Source organism: Apodemus sylvaticus, chromosome 9 (assembly GCF_947179515.1).
Source record: "Apodemus sylvaticus chromosome 9, mApoSyl1.1, whole genome shotgun sequence".
Lineage (NCBI taxonomy): Eukaryota > Metazoa > Chordata > Mammalia > Rodentia > Muridae > Apodemus > Apodemus sylvaticus.
Genome location: NC_067480.1, coordinates 46,582,145 through 46,601,743, shown reverse-complemented (window position 1 = coordinate 46,601,743; position 19,599 = coordinate 46,582,145). Strand labels below are relative to the sequence as shown.

At 41.9% G+C, this 19,599-nt stretch overlaps 1 protein-coding gene across 5 annotated transcripts in view; it reads left to right on the top strand.

Annotated features, from left to right (window-relative positions):
* The window catches only part of Unc80 (unc-80 homolog, NALCN channel complex subunit), a 181,223-nt gene that overhangs the window by 144,578 nt on the left and 17,046 nt on the right, over positions 1–19,599 (top strand). For all 5 annotated transcript variants that reach the window (XM_052193540.1, XM_052193538.1, XM_052193537.1 and 2 more), the window contains 10 exons: positions 3,869–3,961; positions 4,602–4,637; positions 4,976–5,194; positions 9,798–9,998; positions 12,329–12,452; positions 13,393–13,518; positions 14,689–14,812; positions 15,553–15,759; positions 18,342–18,526; positions 19,135–19,300. In XM_052193540.1, coding sequence (XP_052049500.1) covers positions 3,869–3,961; positions 4,602–4,637; positions 4,976–5,194; positions 9,798–9,998; positions 12,329–12,452; positions 13,393–13,518; positions 14,689–14,812; positions 15,553–15,759; positions 18,342–18,526; positions 19,135–19,300 — 1,481 coding nt within the window. The remainder of the gene's footprint in view (positions 1–3,868; positions 3,962–4,601; positions 4,638–4,975; positions 5,195–9,797; positions 9,999–12,328; positions 12,453–13,392; positions 13,519–14,688; positions 14,813–15,552; positions 15,760–18,341; positions 18,527–19,134; positions 19,301–19,599) is intronic.

The following is a 19,599-nucleotide window of genomic DNA, read 5'->3' as shown; positions in this document are numbered from 1 at the left end:
GCAGATAACCACAGCCTAAAACAACACCAAACACCGCGGGAACTGGTTGTGGCTAAATATCTCTAAAACCTGACCTTTGTTTATGGCTTACAGACAACTTTTTTTTGTAGAGACAGCTACTTAGCCCCTTATGGCTTATAACTGTAACTGCTCCCTAAATTACCTGGATATTTAGTGCTAAGCACTCTGAATAGCGGCAGTAGCAATAATGATGACTTTCCGAAATGATTACTAAACACACAATCACATATAACTTGATGCGTTTCTATGGAGATTTTTAGGCCAGTGGTAAACAAAACCCTGTAGCAAAGGGATATGTTAGTGACTATGAAGATGCAATCCACATTTTAATTAGCTGTTTGATTAGTTTTTAGTTTTCACCTTTACAAAAAGAGACAGGGGGTGGAGACAAGAGAGAGTGAGTATGATTGCACACACAGTTCAGAGGACACATTGTGAGGATCAGTTCTCCCGTTCCATCATGTGGGGCCCAGGAGCTGAACTCCCTTCGTCAGGCTTGGGGCCAAGCCCCTTGGCTCCCTGAGCCATCTCGCTCACCCTATCCAATTATTTTGAGATGTGTATTTGTAACTGTAACTCAGCCTTCTTTTATTATTTTATTATTCATAAAGAGTAGGATCTTTTACTGTAATTTTAGAAACTACAAATCAAATAAAAACTTCAGAATGTTTAGGCCTATGACTGGCTTTCTTGTCCATTCTCTCCAAATTATCTGACCCTAGAGGTGCTGGGGGTGGGGGGCATCCTGGGTTTGTGCATTTGCTCCTTCATTCCATTCTGCTGGTCTAGTTGTCCACATGCCAGCCTAAAATACTACCTAGGATTTCACTCCTGACCCTGCTCAGAGATGTGGGTCCCAGAAATCAAACTCAGGTGGTCAGGCCTGGAGGCAAGCATCTTCACCCTCTGAGTTGTCTCACTGACTCTATTTAATTATCTTGGGATGTACTGTGTGAATGACAGTGAGTGGGACTGCTGTTCATGAGTGCTGATGTAGGGTCAGTTTCCAGTGATGAACCACACTGCCAACCTAGCAAGCAGAATGGAACCACAAGGTCGTAGGTAGCACAGAAAGGAGGATATGATATGCAGTCATGTCGTGTGAAAAGAAACGACTACAGTAGCATTTGGAAAAGATTGGTTACTGTTCTCGCCTATTGTAGGGAGACTTAGGAGACAGGTGTAGAAGGAACAGGCTAAATTTCCTATTCCTGAAGTGTTCATCTGCACCCAAAATGACTAAGCAAAAAAAAAAAAAAAAAAAAAAAAAAAGGTGGATCAGAGAGCCAGGACGCCTGGACAAACTGAACAAACTTAAGCTCCAGTGAGCAGTCCTCACACTTTGACGATGGTTTCAGGAAAGCCTTGGAGAAGATGCTTCCAAAGAGAAGGGTGCATGTGCATCCTCACCTCCACAGTAACAAAATAAATACTGAAATAAAGTCTGTGCCTTTAATACTCCTCTGTATTTAAGGCCCCTTTTGTAAAGAGCCTTTGGTTAGTAGTAATCACAACATAATTGATTGCTATTGGATTTTTAAATTTATTACATTTGTTTTGAGACAATTCCCACTATATGCAGTGTATACATACACTCCACCCCACATCCCCACCCCACCCATCCTCTGTCTTTCTCCTACAAAACCTCTCTCCCATGTTCTTGTCCATTTGTCTAGTTTGCTATTTTTTAAAGAAGAGTCCCCTTTCATATCCATAATGCTAATTTTATTATCTCATGAAAAGGGATATTTAACAGTTAAATTATGTTTGTATATTATGTGTGTATTGAGTTTCTATCCTATTACTCTATCAGAAAGTTAGAAGCTTAAAGCAAACTTCTTTGTATCTCAACATCCTGTGAACATCCAGGAAGGATCAGCTATTCTCAGAGGTTCAATGGAAGGACATGCGGGCATCACTCAGCCTGAGTGCTTGTCTGAACACTCAGGGGAGAACCCACTCTGTAGCTCATTCAAGTTTCGTAGAGCTCGGTTCTGTGTGGCTTTGATCTAAGCAGTTTCTTTGCTGCCTCTGTAGCAGGAACGATTCTTTTCCCATGGCCCCCTTCATCCTCTAACCTGGCAATAGGGCATTGAATCTTCATGCTTCAAATTTCTGTCCCCAGACAGATGGGAAAAAAGATTGTTTTAAGAGTAAAACTAGGCACCAAGGCCTTGCAGTCATCTTTCAGTTGAGCATACCAAACCAAGGCATGGGAAGAGGTGGCCTTCTGCCACTCTCGGAAATCTGCTTGCCATACTCAGCAGTCAGAGCAGGCCATAAAGATTTCATCCTGGTAAATGCTCCAAGAATCTGTGTCATCCTTTCTGTTCCTCAGAAACCAATATATAGGCAGAATTTTATCTAAAGCCAAAGGAAATGCCACAGACATGAAATGAAATCATTTGAATCTTATTAAACATCTGACTTAAAAGAGAAATTTACACTTGCTTTTCTCTCTTGCCCTTGCTCTGGTGCCCCTGTTCCCCCCTCCCTCTCCCCCATTCTTTCCCCTCTTTCTTTCTTTCTTTCTTTCTTTCTTTCTTTCTTTCTTTCTTTCTTTCTTTCTTTCTTTCTTTCTTTCTTTCTTTCTCTCTTTCTTTCTTTCTTTCTTTTTTTTTTGGGGGGGGGGTTGGGTTTTTTTTTTTCGAGACAGGGTTTCTCTGTATAGCCCTGGCTGTCCTGGAACTCACTCTGCAGACCAGGCTGACCTCGTACTCAGAAATCCTCCTGCCTCTGCCTCCCAGAGTGCTGGGATTACAGGCGTGCACCACCACCGCCCGGTCTTTCCCCTCTTTCCACGTGGTCATGGCCAACGCTCATCTCTCTCTACCTTTTCTTTCTCTCTTCTCCATCTCCTTTTTTCTTTCTACTTTTCTATAATAAAGCTTTGAAACTAAAAAAAAAATAGAAATTTACTGACTTTCTAGAGAGAATTGGGTATAATTTTCACTGAAAGAATGATTATATTAGGTGATAACTTCTCAGAAAAATGGAGTAATTCTAGTGCATACTTAAGTGATTTTTATTGTTATCTTGAGTACTGGACTGCCTGCTGTTAGCATTCTGTCCAAACTCCACCCCACAGTTACCTGGCAACAGCCAGGTATGCTCCACCCCACAGTTACCTGGCAACAGCCCATTATAAAAGGAGCTGCTTGCCTCCTCCTCCCTCTCTTGTTCTCTTGTTTCTCTCTTGCTCTCTTGGGCTCTTCTCTTCCCCACCCCCTTCCCTATTCCCTTTCTCCTCTCTCCAGAAGGTCATGGCCAGCCTCTACTTCTCTTCTCTCTCTCTCTCTCTCTCTCTCTCTCTCTCTCTCTCTCTCTCTCTCTCTCTCTCTCTCTCTCTCTGTCTCTCTCTCTCTGCCTCTACTACCCTGGTAACTCCCATCCCCATAAACTGAATAAACTCTAGTCTATACTATACCATCATGTGGCTGGTCCCTCAGGGGGAAAGGATGCCTCTGCATGGGCCCACTGAGGCACCCCTTACCCCCTTTCTTTTCTTTTCTTTTCTTTTCTTTTCTTTTCTTTTCTTTTCTTTTTTTATAAACACATCACCTGCCACCTAAGGAACTGCTGACTGATCTTACAGTCTGAGCACAAGTCTTATTTGAAGAGTCATGCTTTACTACTGAGAACCAAGAATTAGAACTTAAACCCCGATTTATGTCTAGAACTGGGAAGCCTTGTCTTTTAATGGCTTCTCAAGACTGAAGACTTCAAAGCTGGACCACCGGTTCTTTTAAGATTTGCAAACATACTTAGGTGGGCTTCCCAGCTTGAGAACTTTGTAACTGTCTCTTCCTCTGTTGCTTTGTTCTGGAAACCACTGTCACTGTCGCAGGCCCATGACAGCCCCACAGATGAGCAGGAGTGACCAAGGTCACAAGGGAGCTACCACAGCCAACCACACCATCTCATCTGGAGTAAACACCAGGTAACTCGCTCTGCCCTTTGCTTCTATGGCCTCTCAGATGCAGCTCAGTGGCTGGAATGAGAGGAATCCTGAAAAGAAGATCAAACAAAACAAAAACCCCGCAGCATTAAATGTGAAACTCTCTAAGGAAAACGTTCCAAGATAAGAAACGCGTGAGAGTTTAGAGCTACAAGAAAATACCAGAGCTGCTAAGAAAATCATCATAAACTCACACAGCCTTCATGAGGTGGCACTTGTGCAGGGTCTGTTGGACTCCAAGATGACCAGAGACTTCACCAGGCCTTGGAGTAGAGAGACCTTCTCCTCCCCATCATGTTTAAAAATAAGGCCTAGATTTCAAAGTTGTTGTTTTTTTTTTTTTTAATTCCCTCCTTTGGCTATATCCCATGAGTTTATATGAATCCTTACATTTTTCTTTATGCTCCTCATATGACAATGAAACAAGTTTTATAGGAGCTATAATTGCTGTATAACTGGTGTCCCAATGAAAGAAGATAGTACCTTCCAGGGTTACTATGCGTATATGCGTTTATCAAAGTGTGTACCTCCAAGGGCTTTCATATGAGCAGTGTCAGAAGGCTCCGCCAAGGAATCCCCTTCTTGCTCTGAAGCTTAAAGCAGGTGCTGTTCTGATTCATAGGTACCCGGAGCAAGGAGCCAAGCTGCACTTTATGAGGTACAGAAAGGCTTGCTCTTACTTCACACCCCTTCTGATTCACTGAGATGACTTCTTTAGACTTGGGTACCGGTTCCATTTAACTCCTACAGTGGATGCATGAAGTAACCGTTTCCATGTTAATCCTGGGTAACCGGCCCTGGGAAAGACACTGCAGTATGGTCTTCTGGGATGATAAATTTTCTTCATCCACCAAAGGAGCTTCGGTGGAGCTCTGCCTACCAATTCCCTGACTCGGCGGGAAGCATATTTCTCTTCAGTGTGACACCCTTCACTCACTCTTAACAACCAAGTGCCCATGTTTTCTGAGTCCTAGTTAATCTTTCTCAATTCCACAGGGAAAACCTCCATTTACTAGAGGAAGGACAAGGCCTTCAGAGAGAAGAACTAGATGAACGAATTTCTCGAGAAGAATTCAGAAGACCCCGGGAATCTCTGCTGAACATTTGCACAGAATTCTACAAGCATTGTGGGCCAAGGCTGAAGATCCTGCAAAATCTGGCTGGGGAACCACGGGTCACTGCCCTGGAGCTGCTGGATGTGAAGTCCCACATGAGGTACCCACACAAATGCTCCACCTCTGCCTGGGAGTGTGATGCTTAGAGCCTAGGCCATGTGCCTGTGTCTGTGCGCTGGACTGAGATGTGTGTGTATGTGTGTGTGGTGGGGCGGAGAGGGGGGAAGAATGTCTGGGAGTGGGAAGGCTTCCTCCAAGAAAAGGAATGAAGTACTTAGAATAATTTGTTTCCTGTGAGTTGGGTACATACCATTTAGATCCTTCTGGTAAAGTAAACATTTTATCTATTAAAGGAATCTCAGAAATAGGAAATGTTTTTAAAATGGGAATTCAGTCTATAATTTACTGTCTGGCAGATTTTTAAATGTGATCCCAAAGGACCTAGTAGCTTATTTCAAGCAGTTTTTAAAGGATCATAACTTTTTCTTTGAATTTTTATGATCATTACTTTGAATGCTTAATCTATTTACAAAATTAAATGTGCACTTCTCGCCAATCCCTCCAGAAACCTGCATTGTAAATTTGCCAAAACATAACATTTTTTTCTTTTTCTTTTTTTTTCTTTTCTTTTTCTTTTTCTTTTTTTGATTTTTTTTTTTTTTTTGAGACAGGGTTTCTCTGTGTAGCCCTGGCTGTCCTGGAACTCACTCTGTAGACCAGGCTGGCCTGAACTCAGAAATCCACCAGCCTCTGCCTCCCAGAGTGCTAGGATTACAGGCATGTGCCACCACCGCCCAGCCATTTTTTTTTTTAAGATGATCTTCTGAAAAGGATTTAGTAAGTACTAGGTGAAGTTACAGAGGAGGGCAGATGACCTGAATGCAAGCTCTTTCCCTGTCAGCCTCCTGCCTTTGCTAAGGTGTGGGCACACTGGCACCCGTGCTAGAGAGCCCCAGCCCTCCGTACTGGGCAGTGGTAGGGAAGAGCTTATTTTACACTGAGGAGTGCAGCTCCTATACAGAAGGCTACAGAGTTTCAAGGACCTGCTGTTGCCTTGGCAACTGAGGGCTCTAGCTCTAATTCACCTGAGTAATTCTATGAATAGACAAACATTGCATTCAAAGACAGGCATTTTGTGAGTGTGTGTGTGTGTCTGTCTCTGTGTATGTGTCTGTGTGTCTATGTGTCTGTCTCTGAGTGCATCAGTGTGTGTCTGTATGTGTGTGTGTCTTATGTGTCTTTCTCAATGTGTGTGTGTCTGTGTGTGTATGTGTGTGTGTGTCTGTCTCTATGTGTGTGTCTGTATATGTACGTCAGTGTATGTATATATCAGTATGCATGTACGTGTGTCTGTGTAGTATTCATGCCTCTGTGTGTATGTATTTTCTATCTCTGTATGTGTCAGTGTTCCTGTATGTCTGTTTCTGCATGTGTGTGTCAGTATATGTGAATGCATGTGTATCTATGTGTATTTGTCTATTTCTGTATGTGCATCTGTATATATTTATATGTATCTGTGTCTGAGAGTATATTTGTGTGCATGTCTATGTATGTCTAGGGGTTGTAAGACTATTCTCTGGAAATGTCTTTGGATATTTAAGGGAAGGAAAAATAGGGACTAGAGCACCCTCTAGAGGCTAACACTAGTTTACCAAATTCTAAGGGACTACTAGATACTTGGTGTAGGTTTAAGATACAATAGACATTAACACTAATGAAAATGATCTATATTATACATTATCTATATTAGACATTAGAGCTGTAATTTTCAAGGTTATCATAGTTCATTTCAAAAGACAAAAAATAACACATTTTCAAGTACTAAATCACTTGTACAATTAACTTTATTATTTTTAGGCAATGTATAAACACAGAGGTAGAATACACTAATTAGAGATTAGAAAAGGTAGCACCTCATGTAAATATTTATGAAATTTTTGATAAGGTTGGCACAATTAATATCATATTAGATTTATTCATGATCCATAAATTTGATATTGACCTCCTTGAGTTTTAAAGTAATTAGCAAAATATGATCTGCTATAAAACCATAATGTCAATAAAATAAAAAAGTAATTGCTTGGTGAGATAATACTTATTAAAAATAATGCCATCCATGGCGTTAACCCCCCAGTAAGCAGAACTAAGAAACAGAAGGATCAAAAGTTCAAGGCTAGTTTAGTCTTCACAGTTCTGGGATAATCTTGTTTACACAAGGAGACCCTAGTCTCACTGCAAGAAAACAAGCAAATAACTAAAACAAAGGACAAACAAAGTCTCCCAATTGCTATTTGTTGAAAAGGGAGAGAACTGGTACAAAAAACAGTGTCCCACAATTCCCTTCTCATAGACAAGAGGCCAGCTCTGCATGGCCACGTAGATAGTTGACATAATGCCATTATGTGATTTGTCATAAGCAAGCTTTCCAGAGCCAGGGTAGTGTGAGAGGACAGCTGCTTTACGGACTGGATTACTTAGATTATTTAAACCAAATGTCCCCTATTATGTACTACCGAATATCAAGCTTTTGATGAAAGACAAGTGTATAGTTCTTTGACTGAATACAGATGTTCTGTGCAATACTGTGAAGGGGGCAGATCCAAATACATTGATGCAGTGCCTACAGATATTAATGTTTCTTATAATTTTAGTGTGTGTGTGTGTGTGTGTGTAAGTCAAACTAATCATAAATTTTGGAGTGTGAGTTATATTTAAAAGTTTACCGATGAATATTATCCAGCCAGGAAAAAAATTAAAGAAGGGGAAATGAGGGTTATATATTCCAAATACCACAGATGTTTGCTCAAATAGTTTGGATTAGGCTAAAGAGCTAAGAAACAGTGTTGAAGCAATCTATATTCTGCATTTGCACAATATCTGATTAATTTCAAGACTCGGTGAAAATATTGTAGATAGATAGATTCTCTGGCCAAAGGAATGTCCTGCCTTATTACCTACTCCTGAGTTCCCAAAGCAGTAGCATCTATGATGCCCTTTCCTTCCTCTCTCCCTCCCCTCACCCATCCTGGCTTTCTCGCCCCTGCTCTGCCTTTTGTCACATGCTCTTTGTCTCTCGCACCCTACTCAATGAGAAGAACTCTTGAGTTCCATGGAGAAAGATGCAGAGTAACGCTTCTCTTCTTAAAACAAGAATTAGTGTGCAGATACGTGCTATCATGGAGACAGGCTTGAGACATCTGTATGAAAGGAAGACTCCCTTGTAGGTTCACCAGTGATCCATTTTTCATGACCAAAGGTTAAAGAGATTTACATATTAATCTCTAAAGTTTTCTTCTCATTTCTCGCTCTAATTGTTGTTCACGAGCTTACATTAGATAGATCATTTTTCAAACGTGTCCCAAAGCTATCTTTAAAACGCATTGTTTTAGAGAATTAAACTCTGGCACTTATTCAACCACATAAGGAATTGCATTCAGGCAGATTGATTCATTTTCTTCAACAAACTATGCCTTACAAGAACCCAAGTTGGTTATTTTACAGTGGAATGTCCAAAAATGTGTAGGGAGAAGGTGAAGGTATCTAGAGGAGTCTGTGTGGATATAACTGCCCTTATATGGATACAAGTCATCTAAGAAAGAATCATCTTCGTATGGCATGCTTATGAGAAAGACATAAATAATGCAATGGGCTGACTATTTGAGTCATTTCTTTATGGCACCTATGCACACACACAGTTTCCAGGACAGTGGCCCAGTTAGGAATGAAGCCAGTAGTTATGAAGGAATGGTAACTATTTGATGGCCATGAAAGTTTGCCAGGAACTGAACTTGTGCATTCATAATTAAGCCTAGCTGGAAGACATTAAAAAGAATTTAGGAATCTAACATGACAGCAGCTTCTAACAGTGCAGACCTCTGAAGGTGTAATGAATTCCCTTGATAATAATGAGTTCGTCCATGTGCAAAGCTAGTCCAATGGGATCCATGTTAGGGCATTTAAGCATTGGAGAGGTAGGCAAGGGCCTAGATGTTGTTCCTAAAGTGGAGTGCCTAGAGGTCATACTGTTCCTTTCAAGCATTTATTTCTCCTTTCCTGGGCTATCAGCTTTTCTCTTTATTGAAATGCTATAATTAATATGAGATAAGGAAAAGTACAATATTCCCATTGTACTACTTCTAATTAATACATCTCCGCACGTGCTGTGTGTGTGTGTGTGTGTGTGTGTGTGTGTGTGTGTGTGTGTGTAGTGTAGTGTAGTGTAGTGTATATGTGTAGAATTACATTCTCTGGGAATTGAGGATGTAGGAAATTGGCAGAGTTTCTGTTTAACATACACAAAGTCCCGGGTTTTATCTCTAGCACCAGGAACAACCAGGCATGATATCAGACCTCTGTAACGCCAGCACTTGGTAGGATGAGGCAAAAGAATATAAAATTCAAGATCATTTTCTGCTACACAGCAAGTTTAAGACTAATCTGGGTAGCATAAGACCTGTCACACACAAAAAGAAATGGCATTCTCTACATACTTTTGACCTGTCCTTCATCTTTCTAAATTGTCTTCATGTTTACTCTCTGAAATATTCCATGATTCTCCATAACTATGCATGTGCACATATCATTGTATGATTAGAGGATGTTGGGGGAATTCTTTTAGTTAGGAAGTTGACACATTGACTAGCATGGCACGATCAGCATGACACTGTGTGGTATTTTTTTCATTATTTCTGAAATGATTTTAGGCTGGCAGAAATTGCACACTCCCTTCTGAAGCTAGCGCCATATGACACCCAGACAATGGAGAGCCGAGGCCTTCGGCGCTACATCATGGAGATGCTTCCTATTACCGATTGGTCAGCAGAGGCTGTGAGGCCAGCTCTTATCCTCATTCTAAAGAGATTGGATAGAATGTTCAACAAAATCCATAAGATGCCCACCTTGAGGTGAGAAGGCTTCCTACTCAGATATTGTAGAGCACTGGGTTAGAAATTTGTCGTTTTGAACACAGCAAGCCAATCTGTGGCTAATTCAATGAGTCAAATGTTTTCAGGTACTCATTCATAGATAACTGGGAATATAAATTCCCCAATAACCGTATTTGTTTTAAGGAAATTACATTTCTTTGGGGATGTATGTATCCATCTTGAGGAAGTGTCTTTCCATTTCTCAGAGAGTTCTTCATCTGACGTAATGAAGAAATCCAATTATAACTCACAACCTTAATCCCTTTTGAAGTTAAGACAGAATATGCCTTCCAAATAGCCAGCCCAACAAAAAAGAGAAACATTAATTTGATGCAAAAAGTGCTACATTTAATATAGTTGTCAAATTTGGGTACGTGGAAATTTAGAAAAATTCAGGTTTTTATAGTTATCAGCCAAACTTTAAGACTTTAAACTTCAAAAGGTCTGATAACAAACCCAAACATTCACCTTCTTCAGTGGAGTTCTAAACTGGACAAAATTACAGCCTGGAGATTCTTGGAGGGCTGAGAAATGTCCATCCACCCCCTTCAATTGTGCTGATGCCTCTTCACTAGCCCATCTGGCAATGTGAACCAAGTTTGGAAACTACAGTCATAGTGAGAAGATGCTACAATTCACAGCACCACTCAATGGAAACCTCAAATTCTGATGAATGAGAGAGCTTCAACCACTTTTTAAAACTAAACTCAAAATTAAGGCAATGTTACCACAGACTGTGGGTACTTAAGGTTCAAGTTTTACAAACATTAGCCAGCACTCTGAACATTTATGCTACCATGAGCAGTCACAGAAAAACAGAATTGAACAATATCAGGCTACTGCCTAATCGTTGGTTCTTATATCATTTTGTACCATGGTGATGGATGTCAAGACACTATATCACGGTCACTTGTTTCAGTGGCATAGAGAGGCCTGGGTTTTTGGAGTTTTTTTTTTTTTTTTTTGGTTTTGTTTTTTTTTTTTTAAGACGTATTTTATCTTATTTATATGAGTACACTAGAGCTGTCTTCAAACAAACCAGAAGAGTACATTGGATCATATTACAGATGGTTGTGAGCCACATGTGGTTGCTGGGAATCAAACTCAGAACCTCTGGAAGACCACTCAGTGCTCTTAACTGTTGAGCCATCTCATCAGCCTGAGATGCCTGTTCTTAAGCACTATTTTTTTTTAACATTTAGAAATTAACCTTTAGAACATTTGCATCTACTGGTAAACAGCTGATCAAAGATTTATAACTATTTTGTGAGTATGTGTCATAATAAATTCTCTTTTAAGTACGTTGACATCAAAAGATGTTAAAGATCTCCATAAAATGGCCCATTTGTCATACAGTAGGCCAGTTATAAATGGCATACCTCCCCAAAAGAACTTTTTGATTCATGTATACTTCTCGTCAGCTGTGGGAACTTTTCCTGGGAAGCATGACATAACATACAGTTTGTTTTTAACTTCTTCATGTGACCTAAGTTCACCACACAAAGCCTTGACTGAAGCTGACCTGTGGATTACCTGGGTGCCTCAGGCATCCAGGCTGTCAGTGCGTCCTCATCTGGGATGCCCCTTCACTCTTTCACTGTACAGGCTGCAGGTTCATAGCAAGTGTAGGCTTAGAAATAATTTTCAAATCAGTAAATCCCAGCCTGCTTCATTTGGAGTCTTGGAGACTAAGATAATCACAGGGTAGATTCATTTTTAAGGCAGAAAAATCCTGGGTTAATCTGGTTGGCCTGTGTGCTTTACCATTTGTACTACCATAGAAGAAAATCTGAGATCCTTTCCCAGGAGGCAATGAGAAATTTCTAGACTATTTTCCTCAAATGTCATCTTGTGACAGGACTTATGCCGTACAAAGGGTGGTGTGAAACCTGAGGGTACCAAGAACAGTCTGTTAAGTAGATCTCGGAGCTGCAGCTGGGAGCAGATGTATTCTGTTAGGAGATTTCTCACATCTTCTGAGACAATAGTATAGGAACCCTCTCCAAAATGGCATCAGGGACCTTAAAATATGACCCATTCATCATCTCTGTTTTTTTCTTCAATAGATTTTGTCTCATTAGTCGGTGGGGCGGGACTGCCTCTGCTGCATTTTCAGTACCTTCTTCCCCTCCCAGTGTGCTCTGTACTTTTGGAACAACATGGGTAAACGTCATCCTGTGGGAAGCACTCTGTTGTATCAGACGCGTGTCCTGTCTTAGCTGCTGTCTGGGTTGCTGTCTCATTCACTTGTCTCAGAGTGTCTCCCCGAAGGGAGCCAGGCCGCTAATGGCTCCTATATTGTATTCCAGGCGACAGGTTGAATGGGAGCCTGCCAGCACTTTGATTGAAGGGGTTTGTTTGACACTTCAGAGGCAGCCAATCATATCCTTCCTGCCTCACCTTAGGTCACTGATCAATGTCTGTGTCAATCTGGTGAGTAGCCAAGTGGCAATCTTCTGAAACTTTGCACAGTTTAACTCTGCTATTGATTTCTCGACAATGAAGATTTACAGGTCAACCACTTTGTGCCCCTTACCTACCTATGAACACTGACGGCTCAGGTGACACTCAAAACCCTGAGGTACACTTCAAGGTGGTACATGGGAGATACAGGGGCCCATCCCTGCCCAGGCGGGGTGTTGGGGTGCTGCTTCCCATGCACTACTTTGACAATCACCTCAAAACTGCGTTGAGAGTTGAGGGCTGCCAGTTGGAGAGTGGGGTGGGTGGAGTCTGCACAATTGGCTAGTCAGCTTGGGGAGGAGAAACACAAAAGAAGGCTTTTCTTTTCTTCCTTTGTCTTTTCTTTCCTTTTTTCTTTCTTTTTTTTTTAAGGGCCAAATAACACCATGAATTGGCCAGTTTAGTTTTATACAAAGAAAAATTATCTTCACTGTTTACGTAATATCTAGAGTCTGGTCCTGACAAGGTTTTGTACAATGTGTGAAAACCATGCTAGCGCACATCATCCAGTAGGATCAGCTGCTTAACTAGTTTGGCCACAAATGTGTAGTTGGAATGCCTAGCTTAGTGCACATAGAGCTCTGACCATCATCATTGATATCAGTATTTGCTCCACCAAGGATTGTTGACAGCACAGCCTTGAACCCAGCAGTTTCCCAGTTATCCATCTCTCATTACCTACATAGTTAGCCATAAACAACATTCTACAAAACCTTGGCTGAATCCAGTATAAAGACTGACCTGACTCCAGACATTACATGCCTCAGACGGCACAGAGAAAGAAGAAACTGAGAATGACATGCCTGACCTTCGATCTGTTACTCATATTATTAGTGAATGAGACTCCTTTACTACAGTTGCATGAAATTGCAATGGTCCTGGCTGGTCATGTGCTCTGTTTGTATTTCAGGTGATGGGAGTGGTAGGACCTTCCAGTGTTGCTGATGGATTACCCCTTCTTCATCTCAGCCCTTATCTCTCACCGCCTCTGCCCTTCAGCACAGCTGTTGTCCGGCTTGTAGCATTGCAGATACAGGTGTGACTGCCTTACCTGTTTGTCACGCTCATTGAGTTGCCGGTGGAGGCACCACATCATCGTGGTGGTCTCTCTCTCTCTCTTTCTGCAAAAGGCTGGGCAAAATCTGTGACACCGAAGTGGGAACACCTTCCAAACATTGATAGGTTTGGAGCTTCGGCCCTGAGCAGGGCCCTAAGTTGTGCTTCTGTAATTCTTCTTGAGATCTCAAAAATAGCAGAGTCATCTAGTCCTGGTACAACCACAGGAACCACTGTGGTCATGGAAGCTGTGTGCAAACTAATGGTGTATGAGTTATCAGCTCACAATTGTTAATCAAAAGAGGCAATAGTATTCAAAGTCTGGTTTAAGATTATTTTCAGAAAGAATTGCAGTACGAAATTCTTTCACACGTTACTACCAGACTTTGAATATCTTTATTTTTCTTTAATGATTGTGGGTTGAATATTATTTTAAGCATGAGTACACACACACCACTCTCCCACTTTAACAACAAAGGTACAAATTCCCAACTCCCCTGTTTCTCTCTGTCACCCAGTTTCAAAGCTCTGTGACCAATGGAAAGAATTCACTGGCTATAAATGGGTAATTTATAATGATAATTATCATTATCATTATAATGATCTGGAAATCATGGCTTCTTACCATCCAGAAAACGGGTAGATATTCAAAGAATGTGAAGAATGATGGCTACTGCGCAGAAGGGAAAAGATGACATCCTACCTTTTACCCTAATAACCTGTTTCCGAAGATCACTTATTTCTTCCTTTTATGCTTCCTGGCTTGAAGAAGGCCTAAGCAGGGGTTAAGGAATTTTTAAATAACCCCCAAGTGGAGAAAATGCCAAGTTGTCGCTTTCTCCATTTTCCTTGGTAAATACATAGAGAAAAATTAGTCGGGGGAAATGAGGTGAGTTAGTATCAAAATTCGTCACTTATTGTTTAAGCTGGTCCTGTCTTTTTAGGAATGTAGTTCTGTTATGTGAAACCAATGGTAAATCATCAGTGTGGGGCAGACTCCATATGGCACAAAGACGACATGTGAACTCAAGAGTTTCCAGGTGCAGCCAGCGGGGAGGCACCTTTGCCAACACTCTGTAGAAACAATTGCACACAATGGGCACAGTGGTCAATTAATCTTTTTTCTTTTTTTTCTATTATTGCTGCACAGGCTTTAAAAGAAGATTTTCCTTTAAGCCATGTGATCTCCCCATTCACCAATCAAGAGCGAAGGGAAGGGATGCTTTTAAATCTGCTCATCCCATTTGTGCTCACAGTAGGATCTGGAAGCAAAGGTCTGATTAACTTAACTAAAGGAAACCTATTGTTGTTGTTGTGTTTTCTAACTACCAGGGTGTTGTTTCTATTCTTCCTTTAGCCCCCCAGGAAAGTCATCAGCTGAATTGGATCTAAATGGTTTAAGTGGGCCTTGATTTGGAAATAGTTTTATTTGGTTTAGCTGACCTGGGACAAGAATTTCTCTTAGGGAAAACAAAACAAAATAAAACTATATATATATATATATATATATATATATATATATATATCCAATTTAAAGTGATTTTAATACAGTAGAGAGCAGAAGGACATTGTTTCACTTATGTTAAGAAAATGTTAATTAGTTCAACTACAGTGCACTGAGAATTGATGGGTGCCTAGACTTTAATACAGAGATCCTGCAGCTGCCAGCCGTCAATATGTTCTCTTTACTTTTCCTTCTTAAGGGAGCCTTTCTTTTAGGAAAAACCTATCTCAAATGTAAGCACAGTACACTCTAAGTATTTGCCAATAGAAAAGAGAATGAACTGGTAAGCAGGGGATCTGGCTAGCAATACAAGTGCTCGGACGCCAGCTATGGTGTCAGTAATGCTGTGCTGTGCTTGGAAGAAAGCTTACAGTACTGAGGTAGGAAATCCCCACCCTCCTAGGAGTTCTGGTTTCGCACTGGAAGAAGTTGCACTGGTCAGTGTATAACAGGGAAGGTCTGCCTCGTGATTGTTACTTTTCCCCCTTCCTCTCTCAAACTGCACTTCAGATAGCCCGTGGCTGGAGCAGCCCGAGGTACAGTTACTGCTGCAGACGGTCATTAACGTGCTCCTGCCCCCTCGAATCATCAGCACATCCAGGAGCAAGAACTTCATGCTGGAGAGCTCCCCAGCACACTGCTCTACCCCCGGGGACACAGGGAAAGACGTGCGCAAGGAAGGGCTGGCTGAATCCACCAGCCAGGCCGCATATTTAGGTAGGTCTTTGCCCTCTGCCTCCTCTTTTTCTCTCCCTGTGGATGCATCTTGGGGCAGAAGGTATGTAATGAAGCCACTTGAGCAGGAAACACTCTTGCATGGCTGGTTTCCTTCAGCAAATATATGTCAAAGGCAAAGAGTATTTTTCTTTTTTAATTATGTTTTGAATTTTTTTTTTTACATCCCAAATGCAGACCACGGTTTCCCCCTCCCTCCTCTCCTTTCAGTCCCTCTCCCACACCTCCTATCTTCCTCTCCCCCTATCCACTCCTCCTCTGTTTCTCTTCAGAAAAGGACCAGGCTCAGTGGATATCAACTGGCCATGGCATATCAAGTTGCAGGAAGACTAGGGACCTCCTCTTCTATTAAGGCTAGACAAAGCAATCCAGTAGCGGGAAAGGGTCCCAAAGGGAGGCAACAGAGTCAAAATCAGCTTCTGCTCCCACTGTTGGGAGTCCCACATGAAGACCAAGCTGCTCACTGTGACATGTGTGCCAAGGGTCTACATCAGCCCCATGCAGCTCCCTGGCTTGAGATTCAGTCTCTGTGAGCCCCTGTGGGATCAGGTTGGTTGATTCCATGGGTTTTCTTGTGGTGTCTTTGACTCCTCTGGCTTCTAAAATCCGTCCTCCCCCTCTTCAGCAGGATTCCCTGAGCTCTGCCTAATGTTTGGCTGTGGGTCTCTGCATCTGTTTCCATCAGTTGCTGGATGAAGCCTCTCTGATGACAATTAGGCTAGACATCAATCTATGAGTATAACAGAATATCATTAGGAATCATTACATTGGCTTTTGTTTTGTTTTGCCAGTCATGCTTAGCTCTATCCTAGATTTCTGGGATATCCAGCCTCTGGCTTCTAACCATGCAGGTAGTGCCAGGAGTAGGCTCCCGCTCATAGCATGGATCTCAAGCTGGGCCAGTGCTTGCTCGGCCATTACCACAATTTCTGTGCCACCTTTTACCCCAGCAAATCTTGTTGGCAGGGCAAATTATAGGTCAAATGTTTTGTGACTGGGTTTGTGTCCCAATCCCTCCACTGGAAGTCTTGCCTGGTTTCAGAAGATGGCTGGTTCAGAATCATTCTGAAATTTAGCAAGTGCTATTAGATAGTATATACTGTGGTTCACATTGGTCTGGCAGCTATGCTAATAAAGTCCTTGAAGTTGACAGTTAACATCCTGAGAGGCAGACATGGTGACCTTTTGGGATGGTATTTCCTCAGCCAGCTTTCTTTTTCTTCCCTGACAATGTATTTGAATTTCTGTCTTGACTTTTGATTATGTGAGGACAGTTCTTTTTTCCTACAAGTTTCCGATTCTTCTCCCCACTTCCATCCCTACTTATCCATTACCCCATTCCTGCCTTTAAGCATTACCTTCCCTGGAGTAATAGAGAGCTACTCACTGCCCCTGAAAGAAGTAGACCAGGGGGAAAAGACCACGCTTGGGCTGGCTCCAAGCATAAGGAGCACTGACAATAGGAAACCCCAAAAGAGGACCGTCTCCCTGGTAGTTATTCAGTCCACCACAGCAAATGTTAGTGGACGAGTATGAGACAAGCGCAGGCTTCTAGTCAAACAGGTCCTTGGAGTTTGGAGTGTGGGAAAGTGACGTGTTTGAGTTATAAGAAGAGATCATTTACTGTGGCAAGAAAGAACGAAGGAAGGAAGGAAGGAAGGAAGGAAGGAAGGAAGGAAGGAAGGAAGGAAAGGAAGGAAGGAAAGGAAAGGAAAGGAAAGGAAGGAAGGAAGGAAGGAAGGAAGGAAGGAGAAGGGAAGAAGGAAAGGAAGAAAGAATGAAAGAAAAGAAAGGAAGAAAGAAAGAATGAAGGAAGGAAGGAAGGAAGAAAGGAAGGAAGGAAAGAGAAGGGAAGAAGGAAAGGAAGAAAGAATGAAAGAAAAGAAAGAAAGAAAGAAAGAAAGAAAGAAAGAAAGAAAGAAAGAAAGAAAGAAAGAAAGAAAGAAAGGAAGGAAGGAAGGAAGGAAGGAAGGAAAGGATGGGAAAGAAGGAAAGAAAAGAAAGAAAGGAAGACAGGCAGACAGAAAGAGAAAGAAAGAGAGAAAGAAAGAAAGAAAGAAAGAAAGAAAGAAAGAAAGAAAAGAAAAGAAAAGAAAAGAAAAGAAAAGAAAAGAAAAGAAAAGAAAAGAAAAGAAAACAAAGTAAGTATACATAGGGCCTGCCCAGAAGGGTGCTCAGATGCCAGAAGTCCGGCATAAACAAAGGCATAAGAAGTCAGGCTCAAACAAAATTCAGGCCAGGGAGAGAAACACATGTGATGTTAGGGACCACAGAAGATGATGGGGGAGCGGAGCTTTTTATGTAAGACCATGAATAAAACTCTTGAAGAAAAATTTCTCATTCCATTCTACTTCCCACCTTTTTAATGAAGGTATTATTATTTTTCTTCCTGGGTTAAGTGGGTGTCCTTTTTTTTTTAATCCAATTGTGTTTTAGCTGGGGTTGTAAGCAATACACTGACTGACAATTTCATTAAGCTGCTGTGATGAAGCCTGTGAGCCACAGAGCAGGGCTCCTCTAAGGCACAGGCCCTCAGGCTCCTCTTCTCTCCCCCTGCTATGAAGCTCTCAAGGTTATTCTCGTCTGCTTCGAGAGGCAGCTGGGAAGCCAGTGGTACTGGCTGAGCCTTCAGGTGAAGGAGATGGCTCTGCGGAAGGTGGGAGGCCTGGCCCTGTGGGACTTCCTCGACTTCATCGTGCGCACCCGGATACCCATCTTCGTTCTCTTGCGGCCTTTCATCCAATGCAAGGTGTGGAGCTCTGCTCCGACAAGAACATGCAGTTTTCCATTAAGGCAGGAGTGCTGGCTGGCTGGCTGGCTGGCTGGGTGGGTGCGTAGTTTCGTGGGCACGTGGGTGGATGCGTGGAATACCCAGGACATGCTGCTGAGGTCAGGTAGCAGGGACTGTTAATACAGTCACCCGTGTTTGGTGAGGAAACAGCCCAAAGCAAACCTCCAGAGAGTATTTCACATCCAAAGCACCTTCTCACCTACTAATGTCTGCCAAACGTTATTTCCATCTCATTCATCACCCTGTCCCTTTCAAACAAAAAGAAAAACTTGCCCCATGGAATGTTCTGGAAAATGTGTTCCTATGTCAGTAGCATTGTTTGAAATCTACTATTAAAGAAACATGGGGGAAATGGGAAAGTTAAAGCTTCTTTTTCTGTTCATTATTTATCTACCCTTTTATTCTTCTCATGCCCCGATTTCTTAGGCCAGAGTCTCTAAACAACGGCATTGTGTGTGGTAATGCCCCTTCCCATGCATTGCTTTCTGTTCTTCCTGTATCTAAGAAGTCAGTAGGCATCATACATGGGGAAGCAGGGTCCTGAGCATGCAATACTTATGTTTTAGCTACTGGCCCAACCGGCAGAAAATCACGAAGAGCTTTCTGCCCGACAACACATCGCCGACCAGCTGGAGCGGCGCTTCATCCCCCGCCCTTTATGCAAGAGCTCTCTCATTGCAGAGTTCAATAGTGAACTGAAAATTCTGAAAGAGGCAGTCCACAGTGGATCAGGTAAGTATGCATGGTGTCCTTTGAACCTGGCAGATAGGACTCATAACCTACAAAGAAACCTCTGCCTAGCTCACTGCCCTTTGGGGGAGCCGCATGTATCTGAACTATGTTAGTATACCCAGAGATTTGGTCATGTTGGTCAAGTCTAACAAGAAAACAAATATCAAACGGCTGTCTTAGGAATTTAGCTACATTCTTTTCCCGAATGTTTTTAAATATATATTTTAATTGGTTAGGTTTAAATATTTAATAAAAGGAAGATGTCTGCATTCTTTCGTTCCCTTTTTGACAGAGGAATT